The sequence below is a fragment of the Abrus precatorius genome, unplaced genomic scaffold (assembly GCF_003935025.1).
Source record: "Abrus precatorius isolate BTA unplaced genomic scaffold, Abrus_2018 Scaffold2, whole genome shotgun sequence".
In the NCBI taxonomy this organism is placed as follows: Eukaryota; Viridiplantae; Streptophyta; class Magnoliopsida; order Fabales; family Fabaceae; genus Abrus; species Abrus precatorius.
The window spans coordinates 15,581,416-15,601,589 of NW_020874362.1; the positions used below are offsets into that span (position 1 = coordinate 15,581,416).

The 20,174-nt window shown below is 38.5% G+C and overlaps 1 protein-coding gene and 1 non-coding gene across 2 annotated transcripts; both read left to right on the forward strand.

Annotated features, from left to right (window-relative positions):
* Nucleotides 1-4,887: 4,887 nt before the first annotated feature.
* LOC113860344 lies at nucleotides 4,888-4,994 on the forward strand. The gene has a single exon (XR_003503797.1). It is a non-coding gene; the product is annotated as a small nucleolar RNA R71 (small nucleolar RNA).
* A 7,191-nt stretch (nucleotides 4,995-12,185) lies between these two features.
* LOC113859514 lies at nucleotides 12,186-15,996 on the forward strand. Its single transcript, XM_027492267.1, has 3 exons — nucleotides 12,186-12,365; nucleotides 12,455-12,595; nucleotides 15,937-15,996. Exons 1-3 carry the CDS (start codon nucleotides 12,186-12,188, stop codon nucleotides 15,994-15,996), a joined length of 381 nt encoding a protein of 126 aa, XP_027348068.1.
* Nucleotides 15,997-20,174: the final 4,178 nt, after the last annotated feature.

A 20,174-nucleotide genomic window follows, 5' to 3' on the forward strand; every position in this document is an offset into this window, starting at 1 on the left:
TTTTTCAGTGGTTGTGTAATTAATCTGTGCAGAGTTTAGGACTCTACTAGCATAGTAAATCACATGTAGTCTTTTATCTTTTCTTTGTCCTAATATAGCACCGACTGCATTGTCACTTGCATCACACATTAGCCCAAATGGTACAGTCCAGTCAGCTTTAACAAGAATTGGAGCAAACATCAGTTTTTCTTTTAAAACAGTAAAAGCATGCATACAAGATTCATCAAATACAAATGCTGCATCCTTTACAAGCAAGTCACTAAGAGGTTTGGCAATTTTAGAAAAATCTTTAATGAACCTCCTATAAAACCCAGCATGGCCTAAGAAACTTCTAATTCCTTTCACATTCACAGGTGGAGGTAATTTACTAATCACTTCTATTTTATCTTGATCAACCTCCATCCCTCTAATTGAAATCTTATGGCCAAGCACTATGCCTTCTTGCACCATAAAGTGACATTTCTCTCAATTCAACACCAAGTTGGTGTCTTGACATCTCTGCAAAACAATGGACAAATTAGATAGACAATCATCAAATGAATTCCCAAAAATAGAAAAATCATCCATGAATACCTCAATTATTTTCTCAACCAAGTAAAAAAAAAAAGCTAACATGCACCTTTGAAATGTAGCTGGAGCATTACACAGCCCAAAAGGCATTCTTCTATATGCAAATATTCCAAAGGGACAAGTAAAAGTAGTTTTTTCTTGATCAATTGGATCTACAGCAATTTGGTTATAGCCAGAATATCCATCTAAAAAGCAGTAAAATGCATGTCCAGCTAACCTTTCTAGCATTTGGTCTGCAAAAGGTAGAGGAAAATGTTCTTTTCTGGTTGCATCATTCAGCTTTTTATAATCTATACGCATCCTCCATCCTATGACAGTCCTTGTGGGTATCAACTCATTCTTTTCATTTGGTACTACAGTCATTCCACCCTTTTTAGGTACCACTTGCACAGGACTTACCCAATTGCTGTCTGAAATAGGATATATGATCCCTGCATCTAATAGTTTAATGACTTTCTTCCTTACCACTTCCTTCATGGCAGGGTTTAATCTTCTTTGAGGCTGCACAACTGGTTTAAAATTTTCTTCAAATAAAATTCTGTGCTTACAAAAGGCTGGATTTATACCGTTTTAATCTGAGATGTTCCACCCTATTGCTGATTTATGGGTTCTCAAAATCCTCAGCAACTTCTCCTCCTCTTCTTCCTTGAGTTCATTGCTTATGATAACTGGATTTTCATGTTTATGATCCCAAAATGCATATCTCAAGTAAGATGGAAGTTGCTTTAATTCCAGCTTCTGACTTTTCTCTTCTTCTCCTTCATTTTTCAACTCTTCTTTGATCAATTTTTCTGCAGGTATTAAAATAGGTAGAGCTTCCAATTGCTGCTCTATTTCAAATATGTTTTCATCTTCAAAATGCAGAGATTTAGTATTTCCTGCAGCTATGGTTTCTCTCTGTCACGACCCCTTTTTGTAAGGAACTAAGAACATTGTTTGTACATCACATACTTATTTAAGATAAATAAATAATAGAGAATATAAGTATGAAATTCTCTTCTCAATTAAAATAAAACAAAGTTTCTTACAACAAATATCCAACAGAACAACATAATATTACATTTAATTCATAATATTCAAAATACCCAAAATTATACTATATAGCTCCCTCTACATGAGGTCTCAAAATATAAAGGAAAAAGGACTTTGATGCAATATTACTCGACCCCAGCTTCTAACATTTCTTCACTGGCCCCTCAGCCTGTGAAGTAGATGTAACTCCTGTTACATCTGCTCACATACCACCGTACGATCATCGTAGTACACATGCATACAATGACATAGAAAGAAATGCAAGGGTGAGCTTACAAAACTAAAATAAAATCATATATGTAGAGCAAAATATTTCTCACAGTAATAACCCCATCCATTTCCATCCCATCTAATGCACAGCATGAAAACGGTTTCCAACTGGTTTCACAGCCTAAGTAATCCAGAAGGAACCGAGCCGGTCCGGGAGCGACCCATTCCGGTATCTGGATCCAGACAGCACAGCACATCAGCTCAGCATGAACTTACCGTTACACGTCTACCCACTTAAACATGTAACTCGACTTTATAATGATGCAAAACATATTTTTCAGCATGATGCACACCGCTAAAATTATTGTAACAGCTCAGCTAAGGCAAGTTTATAATAGATCAGCCAAAATCTCAGCATTTTAAATCAATTAACAGCAGTTACAGCTTAGAAAATAGCTTTTATTCAATAGATCTAACAAAATAATATCAAAACATCTTGAAATAGCATATTAAACTATTCAAAACGTAGTTCATAGGTTAAAGTAAACTCCCCTTACCTAAGAACGATGATTCACACTAGATCTATCGAATATTACTTGTTTTATAGCAAGATTCACCGAAGATTTGGCTTTAGAAAGGAGTTTCTCCTAAGAACACCATGAACTTCTATGAGAAAGAGAAGGAGAAGAGAAATGAACAATAAATCTAGCTTCAAACTTAAAGAAACTTACTTCAAATCCTTCAGAATAAACGTGGAATCTCAGATCTGGCGAGAAATCTAAGTTTATGAGGGTTTATTATGGGAGAAAATTAGAACCTTTGAGAACCTTGGATATGAGTAAAGGAATTAAAATTTTGTGTGAAGCCCCCTTTTTATACAAAATTTTTGAAATTTACTGTTCACGCGGAAACACTGTTTAGGACATTATTCACGCCAGAAACACTGTGCACGCGTACTGTACACGCACTGTATGCGTATGTGACGTCAGCCATGATGTCAGGATGATGTCACTGATGACGTCGTCGGTCACTATACAAACGCAGTTTGTACGCGGTTTGCACTGTTCATAGGCAGTTTTACTGTTTATTCGGCACTGCTCATATGTTACTGTTCACTTTTTTTTTTATATATATATATAATTTCAAACTCCATCTAAATCTATTCCAGTACCAAATAATCCTTCAATTAACATTGAACAAGTATAAAATATTATAGATTACTCAATGATAAATCAGAAGCCTGACACTCTCAACACAAAAATTTCATCAAATCCATTCAAAGAATAAGGAGTGATCATAGAATCCAATGTATCTACTCTCGTACATGTGTTATCATCAATTGGATATTTCAAAGCTTCAAATACATTAAATATTACCTTTTTCTCTTGAACTCTAAGCATTAACTCTCCTTTTTGCACATCAATGAGAGCTCGTCTAGTTGCAAGGAAAGGTTTGCCCAAGATTAATGGTATGTTTGCATCTACCTCCATGTCCAATATGACAAAATCTGCAGGAAAAATAAATTTGTCAACCTTAACCAACAAATCCTCTACTACTCCATATGGATAAGTATATGATCTATCAGCTAATTGCAATGTAATGTTGGTTGGTTTCGCTTCTTCTATCCCCAATTTCTTCATAATGATTAATGGCATCAAATTAATACTTGCCCCCAAGTCACACAATGCTTTTCCCACAGTACAATTTCCTATTTCACAAGGTATGCTAAAGGATCCTGGGTCTTTTAATTTTTGAGGAAGTTTTCTTCTAAGAATAGCACTGCACTCCTCTGTCAAGGGTACAGTCTTAACATGTTTTAACTTCCTTTTCTTGGAGAGTAGTTCCTTCATGAATTTGGCATAAGATGGCATTTGCTCCAAAGCTTCAGCAAATGGGATGTTAATTTGCAGCTTTTTGAACACGTTTAGAAACCTCTCAAACTGCTCCTCTTGCTTAGGATTTTGCACTCTTTGAGGATAAGGCAGTCTCTTATATTTTTCTGGATCAATTGGCTTGTAAGTGTCCTCAAATAATTGCTTCTTTGTCTTTCTTTCAGGACTTTTATGAACTTCTTCATTCTTTTCTGAATGTTCTCTCTTTAGTAGCTTGAAGTTTCCTTACTGCAATTCTTCTTTTAAATCTCTTTCCTCTGCTGCATTTTCTACTTGCTTTTCTACTGCAACATTATTCAGTTTCTTTTCAGCTGGTTTTGGACTGGCTATAACAGCTCCACTTCTTGTAACTATAGCTTGACATTGTTCCTTTGGATTCACCACTGTGTTGCTTGGAAATCTTCCTTCATCTCTACTTGTTAATTGTTCAGCCAGCTGTCCAATTTGAGTTTCTAACTTCTTCATAGAAGCTTCTTGATTCTTGATGCTGGATTGAGTGACTTTCATGAATTGTAACATTGTTTCCTCAATCTCATTCATTCTTTCACTCATTGGTCTAGCTGAATGTTGACTCCTTTGAGGTTGAGTAGAAGAATTTCCTTGAAAGTACTGGTTGTTGGTGATTTCCTGCATTTGAAAATGGAAGAGATGTATTAGTGCTTTTCATTGCAAAATTCTGAGGATTCCAATTATAAAATTGTTGATTCCTATTATTAGAATACTGAAATCCAGGAGGAAATGATTGTTGAGGATAAGATTGTTGCTGTCTTTGATAATTCCCATATAATTAACTTGCTCTTGTGGTTCAGGTGTAGGTACATCACATGCACCATTAGCATGATTCCCTCCACAAAAATCGCATGTCAAATGACTTGTTACCACATTTCCAGTCTGCAAATTATTAATCTGCTGAGTCAAAGCTGCTATTTGGTCAGAAAATAATTGGTTCTGCAGCTGATTCTGTGCAAGAAAAGTTTCCATCATCTTTGCTTCATATTCATTGCCTCTTCTTGTATTCCTCAAGTTTGAATTCTGATACATGGATGAAGCCATCATCTCAATGATTCTTTGGGCTTCTTCCAAGGATTTCATGCTCAAAGATCCTCCTGCAGCTGCATCAATCATAGTTCTAGTTACTACGTTTATTCCATTATAAAAAGTTTCTAGCTGCATCCATTCTGGAATACAATGATGTGGACATCTTCTCAGCAACTCTTTATATCTTTCCTATGCTTCATAAAGTGAGTCTCCTTCCTGCTGCACAAAAGATGTTATTTCTCCTCTCAGCTTAGCAGCTTTTGAGGGAGGAAAATATTTTGTTAGAAATTTATTCACAAGTTCAGTCCATGTGGTGATACTTCCCTGAGGCTGTGCTTGTAACCAACATTTGGCTTTGTCTCTTAAAGTAAATGGAAATAGCCTCAGTCTTATAGCATTTTCACTTACTCCATTCATCCTTATAGTGTCACACAACTGCAGAAAGTTTGAAATATGCAGATTAGGATCATCAGAAATTCCACCAGAAAATTGGTCCTACTGCACTAGGTGAAGTAAGGCTAATTTTATCTCAAAATGATTGGCTTGAATGGTTGGTCTAACAATTGAAGAATTATAGCCTTACATATCTGGAATTGCATAATCTCTTAGTGTTCTCATTCTATGTTGTTCTGCCATTTCAACTTTTGGAGTTGGTTGTCTAAAAGGTGAATGTTTCCTATTTGCAAAAGAAGTGACTTGAAATTCTGGAGAATGAATAACCTCTAGATCACTGTCACTTCCTAAAGATCTCTCTGCTCTAGTCTCTTTTCTTAATCTCCTAAGAGTTTTATCAATGTCAGGATCAAAGACAAGAGTAGATTTATTTTTGTTTTTGCCAGGCATATACAACTAAACACAGATATAGTATAATGAAAACAGAAAACTGCACATGTAATGTAATATTTGCAGAAAATTTAAAGAAACAAATGCTCAATCTAGTTATTTTCCTGTTACTAATGATATTGAAACAAATTATTCCCTGGCAATGGCGCCAAAAACTTGTTACTTTTACAACTGTTGTTGCATTGAAAGTAAACTGACTAGCAAGTGTACTAGTGTTGTTGTAGCAAGTTATAAAAAATCTTAGAATCAAATTGAGTTCTAAGTATCGTCCTCAGGGAATAAAGTTCTCAATTACCACTTCACAAGATCACAATTAATTGAGCTTTACAAATTTCAGATGAATGTATCAAAAACGTAATTAGAAAGTAAAACAGAATAGTTAGTACAAAAGTGTATAGTAAACAGATGTAGAAAGAGTAGTTAGGAAATTATTTCACCAAAACTTCAACATTGAATCAATAAAGTTCTGAACTTTCAAGCATTTAGATGGAATGACAATCAGTTTCACGTTATATTAATCAAAGGATAATCCCTTGCCTCAATGAATCTAGCATCTAATCAAATCACTCTAATCCTTTAGATCTAATCCAATCAAATGCTGCATTAAGTTTGAGAAACCAAAAGATTGCAAGATTAAGGTATCTTATCCCTAAGAAACCAATAACGTTGGCAATTAATTCAGATATGAGAAACAAATTAAATTCCCATTGATAAGAGAGGTTAGTTGATCAAATTTCCATTGAATCACTACTTTAACAGCAGAATCAATCACTCAATCCAATCCAAAACTCAAAGTTCAGATCCAAAATCAATTCAACATTTCCATTTCAGATTCACAGTTCCTAACCACAAAGAGTTTAAGCAAACATTACAAAAAGAGAAGAGAAGAGAAGAGAAGAAGAGAATGAACAAAGAAGAAACATCTTCAAGCCAATCTCCAATCTGATCCCTCAAGAAATGAAGCTTGGTGTTCGTCCTCAATCTCCCTCTCTGACTCTCTCAACAACAAAAACAAATGAAAAATGAAAAATGAACAAAAAACTTCTAAATTCCTGAGCTAACTGCCTTTTATAGAATTCCCGCTCTACTAGTGTGATCACTTTTGCCAGCAATAGTAATCATGCAGAGGCTAATTCTTCACTTCCACTTGCGCGTGTTCACTTTTGCTGGTGATAGTAGCCACGCGCACTTCAAAGTGTTCACTTTTGTTGAAAATAGTAGCCACGCAGAAGCTTCCCTTACTAATGTCATGCGCGTGTTCACTTCTTCTGGAAATAGTGAACACGCAGAAGCTACCTTCTTGCATGTGTTCACTTTTGTGGATAATAGTGAACACGCGCAGCTACTCCTCTTGGAGGACTCTCTAGAACACTCACTTTTTCTAGAAAAAGTGATTACGCAGAAGCTCTTCTCAATGCAACCTCTCTGGAATGATCAATTTTGTCAGTAAAAGTGATTACGCAGAAACTCTTTTTCATTTTATGATTCGGGAGTGATCACTTTCACCAGCGAAAGTGTTCACTCAGAGGCTGTTCTTCAATTATAAACTTCTTTCCTCCAATTTTTGCTACCTTTCTTCTATTTTTCCTTTGATCATCCAATCCTCATGAACTTAGCTCAGAATTTCCTACAAAAGCATACTTGAATTGTCACTTTTTACATAGAAAATCAATGAATTTTAAAATAACTATGTTTAAAAGTGACATGCAACATTTTATTATTTTTTTAAGGGTTTTCTACTATTTCTAGCATGTTTTCTTTATTAATTGCACTAAAAATTATGGTAAAATACTAGTAAAATATGGATTCATCACCCGAGGGAACTCATCTCAAGAGAAGAGCAGTGGGAGTGGCTCGGGATCGGGTTCTTTCAGAGGACGGCTCAAGTGCTTCAGGTGCGGAGGACCACACATGGTAAAGGACTACCCACAGCCAAAGATTACTTGCAACAACTGTGGGAAGTCGGGGCACACTGCTAATGTGTGTTGGACCACCAAGAGGAGCGGCAGTTCAAGTACAGCTCCGAGGCCTGAATCAAGGGGAAGCGCGGGGCTGAGTACGAGATAGAAGCCGAGTGTTCCTGGGAGAGTCTTTTGCTATGAATGGGGCAGAGGCTTTACAATCTGTGGAGCTGATCCGAGGTAAATGCATACTTAAAGGCAGATTACTTGACGTGTTGTTTGACTCGGGTGCTACGCACTCTTTTATATCGGTGGACTGTGTGAAGAGTCTGGGTCTATATATGACCGAACTACTGTGGAATGTTGTGGTGACTACTCTTACGGGTAAGCCGGTTGTAATGTCATGGGTGTGTCTAGGGTGTCCAATAATGGTACATGACAGAGTTTGAGGTGAACTTGATCTATTTACCTCTTTCTCAATTGGATGTGATTCTAGGAATGGATTGGCTTGCTGCAACCATGTGTTATTAGACTGTAGGGAGAAGACTTTGATCTTTGGTACAACAATGGCAGGGGTTCCAAGGCTTACGAGCCAGGGGCGTGGGAGAACACTGTAAACACCAAGCCTTTTATGGTTATGTTCTCAATGGAGGTTGAAAGCGTGGTAGAGCCGAAGTATATTCTGATAGTAATGGACTTCTTAGAAATTTTCCCCAAAGATGTTTTTGAGTTACCACCCAAGAGGGAGATAAAGTTTACCATTGATCTTATTCTAGGGGCAAGCCCGATCTCTGTGGCACCTTATAGGATGTCACCAGTGGAGTTGGCAAAGGTTAAGAAACAAGTGGAAGACTTGCTGCAGAAACGGTTTGTAAGACTGAGTGTGTCACTGTGTGGAGCACCAGTGCTCTTGTTGAAAAAGAAAGACGGAAGCATGAGGATGTGTGTAGATTACTAGAAACTGAATAAAGTAACGATCAAGAACAAGTATCCTCTTCCAAGGAATGATGATTTGATGGATCAATTGAGGGGAGCCGCAGTGTTCTCAAAGATTGATTTAAGATCAGGATACCATCAGATCAGGGTGAAGAACGAGGATGTACCTAAGACAGCACTCAGGATGCTGTATAGTCAATATGAGTACTTGGTTATGCCGTTTGGGGTGACCAATGTGCCTGTGGTGTTCATGGATTACATGAACAGAATCTTCCATGAGTTTTTGGATAAGTTTGTGGTGGTGTTCATTGGCGAAATCCTAATTATTCAAAGACTCAGGAAGAGCACACCGAGCACTTGAGGATTGTTCTGCAAATTTTGAGGGAAAGACAGTTGTGGCTGAATGGCCAAGGCCGACGAACGTGACTGAGGTTCACAGCTTTCTAGGACTAGCAGGCTATTATAGAAAGTTCATTGAAGGATTTTCTAAGATAGCTTTGCCCTTAATGAAGCTGACTCGCAAGGGAAAGGAGTTCAAGTGGACCAAGGGGTGTGAAGCTAGTTTCCTGGAGTTGAAAATAAGGTTGACTTCGGCGTCAGTGTTGGCTCTACCGTACCCAGAGCAGAAATTTGATGTGTACTGTGATGCGTCCGGGCATGGACTTGGTTGTGTTTTGATGCAAGACGGGTGAGTGATCGCCTATGTCTTAAGACAGTTACGCCAGCACGAAGTCAACTACCCGACCCATGACTTATAGTTAGCCGCGGTGGTTTTTGCTCTTAAAGTATGGAGGCATTACCTGTATGGAGTGAGGTTTGAAGTGTTCAGTGACCACACAAGCTTGAAGTATTTGTTTGATCAAAGGGAGCTGAACATGCGGTAGAGGAGATGGATGGAATTCCTCAAGGATTATGACTTCACGTTATCTTACCACCCTGGTAAGGCAAATGTGGTGGCTGACGGTCTTAGTTGGAAGTCATTGCACGTGGCAGCAATGATGGTGAAAGAGATGGAGTTGATTGAGGAATTTCGAGACATGAACTTTGTAACACCTTAAATTTAATTTCAATTTAATGAAATTCAAATAACTAATTTTCATAAAATAGTTCAAAATAAGGGAAGGGTTACAAATTAATATCAAATGACTGCTACAAGACTAGTTTAGTTACAACAAGTTTTTAAATAAAAACTAAGTCCTATAGCAGTCCATCCATCTCTTCACTGAGTCCGATACTGATCGTCTTGATTACCTGAAAAATGAATGTAAGGGTGAGTACTCTACACTACCCAAAACACACATTTAACATAGAGTCTCACCTCCAGAACCTTTCCATTACATTCAACAAACACAATCACAAGCAGCAATTCACATCCATAAGTACAAACACAAATCCATGCATACACATACCAGCCACATTCACTATAGTACTGTGATCACAAATTTACACCATGAATGGTCGCTAGTTACCCTGCCTCACAGATACCACGTGGGCAGTCATGGGTCGTTCAGCAAAGGTAATGGTCAGAGGTCTAGTCAGGAAGAAAGTGTGTGGCCCGTGGTGCACCCGTTTCGTAGTCGGTGTCACCACCACTCCCTCTTCCCCAAGGTATTTCTACCGTCCTCATCTCCCACACCCCCGGTGTATCGCTGAACCATTCACAACACATTACAACGGTGCTAACACACTTATTCACACATATTCCATTCACGCATGCAATAATCATGCTTACACACGGCACACAGCCCACATTGCATTCAAATACACAGCACTAGGCCCACGTTCATTTCACATTACATGACACATAGTCAACATTAATCTATATTACACGGCCCTCGGGCCCACATTTGTTCACACACCGTAATACATAGCAAAATTCCATCAATCACATATTCTCCCATCCATACACATAATATTCATATATCACGGCACATGGCTCACATTATATTTCACAGTAATTTTCAACCACATCACAATATTCAACGAAATAACGGTAAATCACATGCAAAGAGTAGGGTAGAGTCCCCCCTTACCTTAGACTGACGTCCCACACGCTAAATCCACCAAGAAGTACTCCCCCTCACGGATTTCATCCTAAACACATGGAGAAACTCCATGAGAACCCAGGGGAAACATGAAAACAGAGAAAGGGGATGAAAAACCAAAACCCTAACCATTAAAACTTACCTCCAAGCGTTCCCCCCATGGATTCAACCTTCAATCAAGCTCCCAAACGGCTTTGGAGGTAATTAATCGGTGGAATAGGGCTTTGGGAAATGAGAGGATCAAAGGGAGAGGGACAAATAACTCTCCTCGAACCCTAACCCCTTTTAAGTCCCTTTCTGGTCGCGACACTCTCGTTATAGCGAGATATTCTCACTGCAGCGACATGCCCTCTCGCTACAGCGAAAAACTAGAGAAAACTGCACTCTGGTTTCTGCAAAATCTCGCTACAGCGAGACCCTTTCGCTACAGCGAGACTGCACCCATAAATACACCCCAAACTATCGCTTTGTCGCTACAGTGAGAAGGTGACAGTTCTGGTCCTTCCTCCTAGGGCCCTCTCGCTGCAGCAAGAACAGCCAAGTATCTCGCCCTGTACTTAGGCACCTAGCCCATTTCAGCCCAACCAGTCATGCATACACACACACATATATATATATATATATATACACATACATATTCACAACATATATTTAAAAATACACACATGAATATACATTTAGATTTATATAATTATCAATAATTAATATTACAAAATTTAGGGCGTTACAAACTTGGCCATGAAGGTGAGGCCAGGGAGTTTGTATCTCGAGACGACGACAATTCACAACGACCTTCTAGTGTATGTCCAAGATGCTCAGTAGGGAGATAGCTTCCTGCAAGAAATGATGAGGTAGAAGATTAAGGGAACGGAATTGGAGTTCCACCGTGATGAGAACGGGGTGATTAGGTTACGGAATCAAGTGTGCATTCCTCAAGTGGATGAGCTGAGACAGATGGTGCTTGAGGAAGCGCATAAGAGTAGGATGAGTTTTCAACCCGACGCAAGTAAAATGTATCAGAATATCTGGAAGAGTTTTTGGTGCAATGGTATAAAGAGAGATGTGCTGAATACGTGGCTAAATGCTTAACTTGCCAAAAGGCGAAGGTAGAACACCAACGTCCACCTGGATTGTTGAAACTGTTGGAAATCCCTAAGTGGAAATGGGATAATATCTCCATGGACTTTGTTTCTGGATTGTCGAGAACCAAGAACAACCATGATGCCATTTGGGTGATAGTAGACCAGTTAACCAAGGCTGTACACTTTCTCCCGATCAACATGAAGTATAAATTAGAGAGACTTGCGAAGTTATATGTAAGGGAGATAGTTAAGCTGCATGGAGTGCCGACTAGTGTGATGTCAAATAGAAACCTGTGGTTTACCTTGAGGTTTTGGGAGAGCCTGCAATGGGCGTTGGGGACTAAGTTGAGACTGAGCTCAGCTTATCACCTCCAGGCTGACGGTCAAACCGAGCGAACCATCTAGTCCCTAGAGGACTTGTTGAGGGCCTGTGTGCTCGAGTAGCAGGGGACTTGGGAAGAGTGCCTGCCGCTAGTGGAATTCACGTACAACAATAGCTATCATGCTAGTATTGGAATGACACCATTTGAGGCCTTGTACAGGCGAAGGTGCAGAACCCCGTTATGTTGGTATGAGACTGAAGAGGCATCTCTGTGTGCGCCAGATATGATCCAAAGACATAAAGAATAGATCAAAATGATCAGAGATAAAATAAAGGTTGCACAGGATCGACAAAAGAGTTATTATGATCGGAGGCAAAAGCCATTGGAGTTTCAGGTGGGTGACCATGTGTTTCTGAGGGTCTCACCTATGACTGGAGTTGGGAGAGCTCTAAAATCCCGGAAGCTGTCTTCTAAGTTCATTGGACCGTTCGAAGTGCTGAGTAGAATTGGTCCTACTGCATACCGGATTGCGTTGCCTTTAAATCTCTTGAATCTACATATGGTGTTTCATGTGTCACTTAGGCAATATGTTTGGATCCTTCTCATGTGATTGACCTTGACCCGATTCAAGTGAGAGAAGACTTGTCATATGACGTATACCCAGTGAGAATTGTTGATCACCGTGTTAAACAACTGAGGGGCAAGGAGATCTCATTGGTGAAGGTAATACAGAGCTCAAGTGATGAGGGGGATGCCACATGGGAAACATTAAGTAGAATGAGAAAGTTGTATCTGAACTTGTTCATGTAAAGCCGTGCGTGTGTTAAATTGAATTTCGGGGACGAAATTCCTTAAAGGAGGGGAGAGTTGTAATGCATCAAATTTTGTAATATTAATTAGTGTGTAACATCGCAAATTCAGGTCTGCATGGCAGAGAGTGTTAATTATTAATTAGTAACTCTTTTGTTTGATTTTTAGTACTCTAGTTTAGTTCTTGCTACAACTGTTTAATCATATTATGTTCCCTGGTTGCATAATTATTTCTCCCAGGGTATGTTTAGTTAATTTCGTATGTGCATGTCTATATGATTATGTGATGAAGTTACCTTGACTTAACCCAAGGTTAGTGAGATTAACCTGAGGCGAGATAGTCTTTTGAGTCATATGAGTGGACCATATTTTCTTTTACCCCCGCTGATTATTGTTATTAATATTACATAGTTCTTTTAATTCTTATTATTTGATTGTGTTATATGCTTTCTTAATTTAAGTGGAACTGCATGTGTGACTTTCTTTATTTATATTGAATGTTCACTAGGTTCTAATAATGGGTGTACTTAAATTTTCCATTATTCTGGTACCATGCACACTAAGTTAGACTATTAATAAGAGCCACCATTCTTTTTACCCTAGAACTCACGTGTACTACAAAGGATCCAAGAGGCAAGTTTCAATCTTTCCTTATTTAGTGCTAGTAACTGAAAAGTCATTCATGTCCAGGGGAGGGAGAGAATCGAATTTGATAACCTAGATTCTAACCCAAATTGACTGCACTTAATGCAAAATCAATAATTCCTACTTACCCTAAATAAATGCAGTCGCCACCTCTTGGACTGCCATATTTTGATTTGGACCTTATTTAAAAACATCCCTTTTATAGTGCAACCAAAAATTTAAAGCTACAATCCTCTTCTAGAAGAATAGACTTTCCATATTCTCATGCATTTGATTATGATTAATTCGAGATTAGCAAGAACCCAATAACCTTTGTTAAGAAAACTTTCCATATTCTCGACACTTACACATAATTGCTACCCTATTCATTAATGCACCTTATGATTTTATTCAATACCCCTCTTTTAAATAAGGTAATCAAATTTTCGTTATTTGCTTATGCAGGAGAGAGAAAAACCGGCCATAATGGCCTAGATTTAGAGCATGAAACATTGCATTTAATGAGATTATTAATTCCTTGGTTACCCTAATTAGATGCAGCCGTTTTCCTTTCCCTAGACTGCCTTTTTGTGTGATAAATATTATAACCCCCTCATTAATGGTGCAGTCGTGAAATAAAAGGAAATTAGGAGCCCCAAAATCTCTTCCCCAAAACGTAACCCTTCCAAATTCTCGTGCTCTTAATTAGCCAGCCACTAAAATTCAATTTGACATTTATTCCAATGACCATTTATTGGAGAATTAATCATGCTTGATTACTTCCACGACCAACCCTTCATCTAACCGTTAAAATGCACCCAATTGCCTTAATTACTTCCCACTCACCTTTAATCCCCTCGAGGAAAACGTATGGACACACCCCAATTTTCTCCCCCAAATGATTGGAACCGTCAGCCACATTAAGGATAGGCGTGAGTCAACGTAGAAACTCTCCCATGACGCATTTAAAACCCTAAAACCATGCGTGATATTAATTGTGTATCCTTGCCTTAATTGCTTTGCATTCATGGCTAATCATTACAAGATTATGTGCATGTACTACCCTAAAAGGCGTCACCTTGTGAGTAATTCAAAGAGATGTTGCATGTTTATTCCCTTCTCCAACAACTTAAACCGCCACCCATATTTAAAACTCTACACCTGGGGCAATCACTTCCCTTGAAACCGTGCCACCATTAAAATTCCACTTAAAAGACCTTTTCATTTACACAGCCACATAAGAGACATAACCCTTTCAATTTCGTGGGATACGAAGGGTTTAAACCCATTCCCTCCACAAATCAAAACCCTAGCTGCCAACATACTCTAACCGCTCACTCTTGCCCAAGTCAAAACCCTACTTAGTCACTCCATCATAATGGCTGGCCTATGGAGACGTGGGAAGCATTAATGGCTTGCTTCTTTTACACTATGAGCATTCAATGCTCTTGAAGGGATGTTTCGCATGCACCTAGACACCGTGAGGCGCGACCTTTAAAAAAAAAAAAGGGGGAGGCAAAAGGGTGTTTCACTTAACTTAACCCTAAAACCATTCCTGTGCAACCCTTCACCGCCAACCTCTGGGAAACAAATGGACATAAGGTTTAGGTTACACTATATAAGAACCTCTTCATTTCTCACGCACCCTTTTCCCTTCTCATTTTTCAAAACACTCTCAACCTCATTTCTCTTTTCTCTCTCAAACGTTCTCTCACCCCCACATCAAACACCCTTCTACACTCTCGTTCTCGTGAGCAACGTTCCCATCACCACCCCCCTTGAAGGTACGAAGAACCCTAGAGAGTTTCCAACACAACTTGCACCCCTCTTCCAACGATTGTGCCGCCATCCAAGACTTAAGCTGTGGTTGAAGTTCTTACCAACACCGAGACTAAACCTTCCACTCCTCATCTATTTTTCGAACCAAACAAGGTTAGGGGAGTTCATGATTGTGTGTGTGAATGAATGTGCTTGGTCATATGTGCGTGATTGAGTGTGATTAATATTCTTCCTTTCCATTTTCGTTTCTAATAAGATTAAAAGTTACATGCAAACAACTTTCTCTTGATCCCCCTACTTCTTTATTTGAATACGACTTAAAAATGATGTGTGGTAACTCAAATGAGTGTGGATGAGTGGGATTACTATTTAAATGTCCATGATATTGAAAACCTTACATGATTCTTTCTTGTTTGCCTTTATTAATGAATAAAGTTAGTAACTTTGATGAATATCCGATTGCATGTTAAAATAACTCTAGGAATCCTTGTGTTCTTTTCGCTTTACGTCAATTAGTCCCCTTCCTCTTCATTTTAGTTGAAGAATTTCTTATGTTTCCTCGGTTTTACGTGTATATTAAGAAGGTTGGAGAGTCAAGATCACAGTTTAGCACATCTAAGGGATGTGAGTGTTCAGGTTCAAGGGAGGAACCTTGGGGGTAGTGGAGGGGGGTTGCCCTAATGGCGCGGAATAGCTCACCGCGACCAGGACTGACACGTCGCCATCAATGCCTCCACTAATCCTGACGTGAGCAAGCATTACCAGGATCTGGAAGGACTCATTCCTAAGGAATTAAAATTTGTGAAGAAGGGAAATGTCTTTGAAGGATTGTATACGAAATGTGCTTGTAGGGAATAAGGGCCTTCGATCATCTTGACTGGGGAAAATTTGAAAATGAATGGAAGAAGTAGTGACGTTTTAATTACCTTTGTTATAACTATGTTATGATGAACCCATTTATTTTACTAGCGTTTTGTGGCTGTTTGATGAGTATTATGTTATGATAATGTGATTGTTGAACTATGAGTCAGTAGGTTCGTTGGTATTATGTTGATTTTCTTACTTATTCAATTTCTGATGAAGGAATGTATTGAGCTCACCCTTTCTGTTTTGTTTTTGTTTTGGTGTTGCATCTTGTCTTGCTGTAGCGAGAGAGCTCTGGGAGAAAAAGGCAAAACTGTCGCCTTCTTGCTGTAGCAAGAGAGGTCTCACTGTGGTGAGAGAGCGATAGATGGGAGTGCATTTCTGTGTGCAGTTTCACTGTAGCGAGCGGATCTCGCTGTAGCAAGATTTTGCAAAAACCAGAATGTAATTTCATCTGAATGTAGTCTATGTGTCGTGTGCTATGAAATCAATATGGGCCTAGTACCGTATGTTATGAATGAAATGTGGATTGGGTGCTGTGTGAGGCATGAATGTTGCATGCGTGTAATGGGGCGTGCTAACGTCGGTATAATACACGCCGGTATAATGTGATGTAGTGGGGCGTGCTAACACCGGTATAATGTGATGTAATGGGGCATGCTAACGCCGATATAATGTGTTGTAATGGGGCATGCTAACGCTGGTATAATGTACTGTAAAAGGGCGTATAACACCGGTATAGAGTGCTGTAAAAGGGCGTGTAACGCTGGTTTAATATGTTGTAGATGGGGTGGGTAACGCTGGTATAATATGCTGTGAATTATGGAATTAAAATGTACTGTGAGATAATGCTGACTGTGATTATACTTGTTTTAATGTATTTTAAATGATTCTGAGGTGAGACTCTATGATTGATTACTGCGTTTTGGTAGTGTAGGGTACTCACCCTTACGTTCATTTTTCAGGTAATCAAAACGATCAACACCAGACTCGGTGAAGGGCGGATGGAACTACTGTAGGACTTTGAACAGTTTTTTAAAATTTGTTGTATTTGAATAAGTCCTGTAGTAGTTATTGGATAATGAACTTGTAACCCTTTACTTTATTTTGAAATATTGATGGAACCACGTACTGAAGTGGTATTTAAAAGTGAAAATTTATTATCCAAAATTTGTGAAAATTTATTATTTTTAAATTAAATTTAAGGTGTTACATTCATAATAGTTCAGGATAGTATATTTTCAGGAACTCAAAGTATAGCATAGATCTATAATCATAATTTCATAATCTCATGGTTTTATAATTTCATACTCATGGATAATTTTAGTGCAGCATATAATCCCTCAAGCCTTTATAATTCCTTTCCTTTTTCTCACTATAGCTGAGCTTCACAATTTCATGTGCTCTCAACTTTCTTTTATTGGTCAAAATCTCCTTTAAAAATTTAGCATATTTGGGCATTTTGGAGATAGCATCAATGAAAGGCATATTGATGTGCACTTTGCCCAATAAGTCTAAGAACTTGTGGAACTCTTCATCATAAGGATGGTGACCTTGCAGCCGCTGTGGGAAAGGCATCTTAGGCTCATAGGGCCTTGGTTGAACAAGAGGCTCTTCCTTCTTTTCTTTTTCAGTCTCCTCGCTTGAAGCACTGTCTTACTCATAATGATGCACGACTGTGCTTTTATCACTGTCATGGGCCTGCTTGTATAAGCACGGTCGTGCTTCAATTTCAGCAGGGGCATGCTCATCAGTAAGCACGGGTGTGCATGTAGAATCAGCATGGGCGTGCTTCTCAACAAGCATGGGCGTGCATGTGCCTCTATTCTGTGATTCTTGTAATTTCTTTCCACTTCTAAGGTGATGAATCCATATTTTACTAGTATTTTACAATAGTTTTTAGTGCAAGTAATAAAGAAAACATGCTAGAAATAGTAGAAAACCCTTAAAAAATAATAAAATGTTGCATGTCACTTTTAAACATAGTTATTTTAAAATTCATTGATTTTCTATGTAAAAAGTGACATTTCAAGTATGCCTTTGTAGGGAATTCTGAGCTAAGTTCATGAGGATTGGATGATCAAAGGAAAAATAGAAGAAAAGTAGCAAAAATTGGAGGAAAGAAGTTGATAATTGAAGAACAGCCTCTGAGTGATCACTTTCGCTGGTGAAAGTGATCACTCTAAAACCATAAAATGAGAAGAGCTTCTGCGTAATCACTTTTTCTGGAAAAAGTGAGCGTTCCAGAGAGTCCTCCAAGAAGAGTAGCTGCGCGTGTTCACTATTACCAGCAAAAGTGAACACACGCAAGAAAGCAGCTTCTGCATGTTCACTATTTCCAGCAGAAGTGAACACGCGCATGACATTAGCAAAGGAAGCTTCTGCGTGGCTACTATTTTCAACAAAAGTGAACACTTTGAAGTGCGCGTGGCTACTATCACCAGCAAAAGTGAACACGCGCAAGTGGAAATGAAGAATTAGCCTCTGCGTGATTACTATTGCTAGAAAAAGTGATCACGCCAGCAGAGCGGGAATTCTATAAAAGGCAGTTAGCTCAGGAATTTTGTAGTTTTTTGTTCATTTTTCATTTTACATTTGCTTTTGTTCTTGAGAGAGTCAGAGAGGGAGATTGAGGACGAACACCAAGCTTCATTTCTTGAGGGATCAGATTGGAGATTGGCTTGAAGATGTTTCTTCTTTGTTCATTCTCTTCTCCTCTTCTCTTCTCTTCTCTTCTCTTTTTGTAATGTTTGCTTAAACTCTTTGTGGTTAGGAACTGTGAATCTGAAATGGAAATGTTGAATTGATTTTGAATCTGAACTTTGAGTTTTGGATTGGATTGAGTGATTGATTCTGCTGTTAAAGTATTGATTGAATGGAAATTTGATCAACTAATCATAGAGGAACTCTTATAAATGGGAATTGAATTTGTTTCTCAGATCTGAATTAATTACCAAGGTTATTGGTTTCTTAGGGATAAGATATCTTAATCTTGCAATCTTTTGGTTTCTCAAACTTAATGCAATATTTGATTGGATTAGATCTAAGGGATTGGAATGATTTGATTAGATGCTAGATTCATTGAGGCAAGGGATTGTCCTTTGATTAATATAACGTGAAACTGATTGTCATTCCATCTAAATGCTTGAAAGTTCAGAACTTTATTAATTCAATGTTGAAGTTTTGGTGAAACAATTTCCTAACTACTCTTTCTACATCTGTTTACTATATACTTTTGTACTAACTGTTATGTTTTACTTTCTAATTTCATTTTTGATACATTCATACCAATTCCATCTGAAATTTGTAAAGCTCAACTAATTGTGATCTTGTGAAGTGGTAATTGAGAACTTTATTCCCTGAGGACGATACTTGGAACTCAATTTGATTCTAAGATTTTTTATAACTTGCTACAACAACACTAGTACACTTGCTAGTCAGTTTACCTTCATTGCAACAGCAGTTGTAAAGAGTGTGACATAAGGGTGATGGCATTGCATTGCTCCCTTGGATTAGTTTCAGGGTGAGATGGCAATGTTCCCATCACTCTTTGACTCAAAAGGTTCATAATTTACTCCAATTGTGCACCCATCTTAGAAAAGTTGGTTTATATTTTAGATTTGACCTCTACAAACTTCTTATCGGTTCTATCAATATATTGGTCCAATTTGGATTCAAGCTCTGTCATCCTCTTATCAGAATAATGAACATATTGCATCATCTATTCTTGAAAATTGGACTGAGATCTAGGAGCTTCTTTTCCTTTTGGTCTTGCTCCCTGACTTTGCATATGAGGGGGGCAATAAACACTTGAATTTTGACTTCCAAAGCCATTCCCCTAAGAGTTAGGAGGATTACTCCTCCACCCTGAATTGTGATTGCCTATGAAATTTTCCTCCTCTTGCTTAGATTCTGGGCTTGCAAGAGCTCTTATAGGTTAGTGTTTAGCCTTCATTAAAGATTCTAGTTGCTTTGCAAGGGCTGCCATTTAGTTCATTAGTGGGCTGCTACTCTCTGCTTGATAGACTAGGAAGGTCTTTTTCCTCTTGATGTCGTAAGAGTCAGCAGTGTGCCACTAAAAGCTAGAAGATGTCATCTCATCTATTAGCTTGTATGCATCATCTGGACCTTTTCTTATGAGGGACCTCCTACTGCGGCATCAATTGTAGCCCTAGTGGTGATTGATAGGCCACTGTAAAAGATTTGCACCTGTCTCTATGTCAGG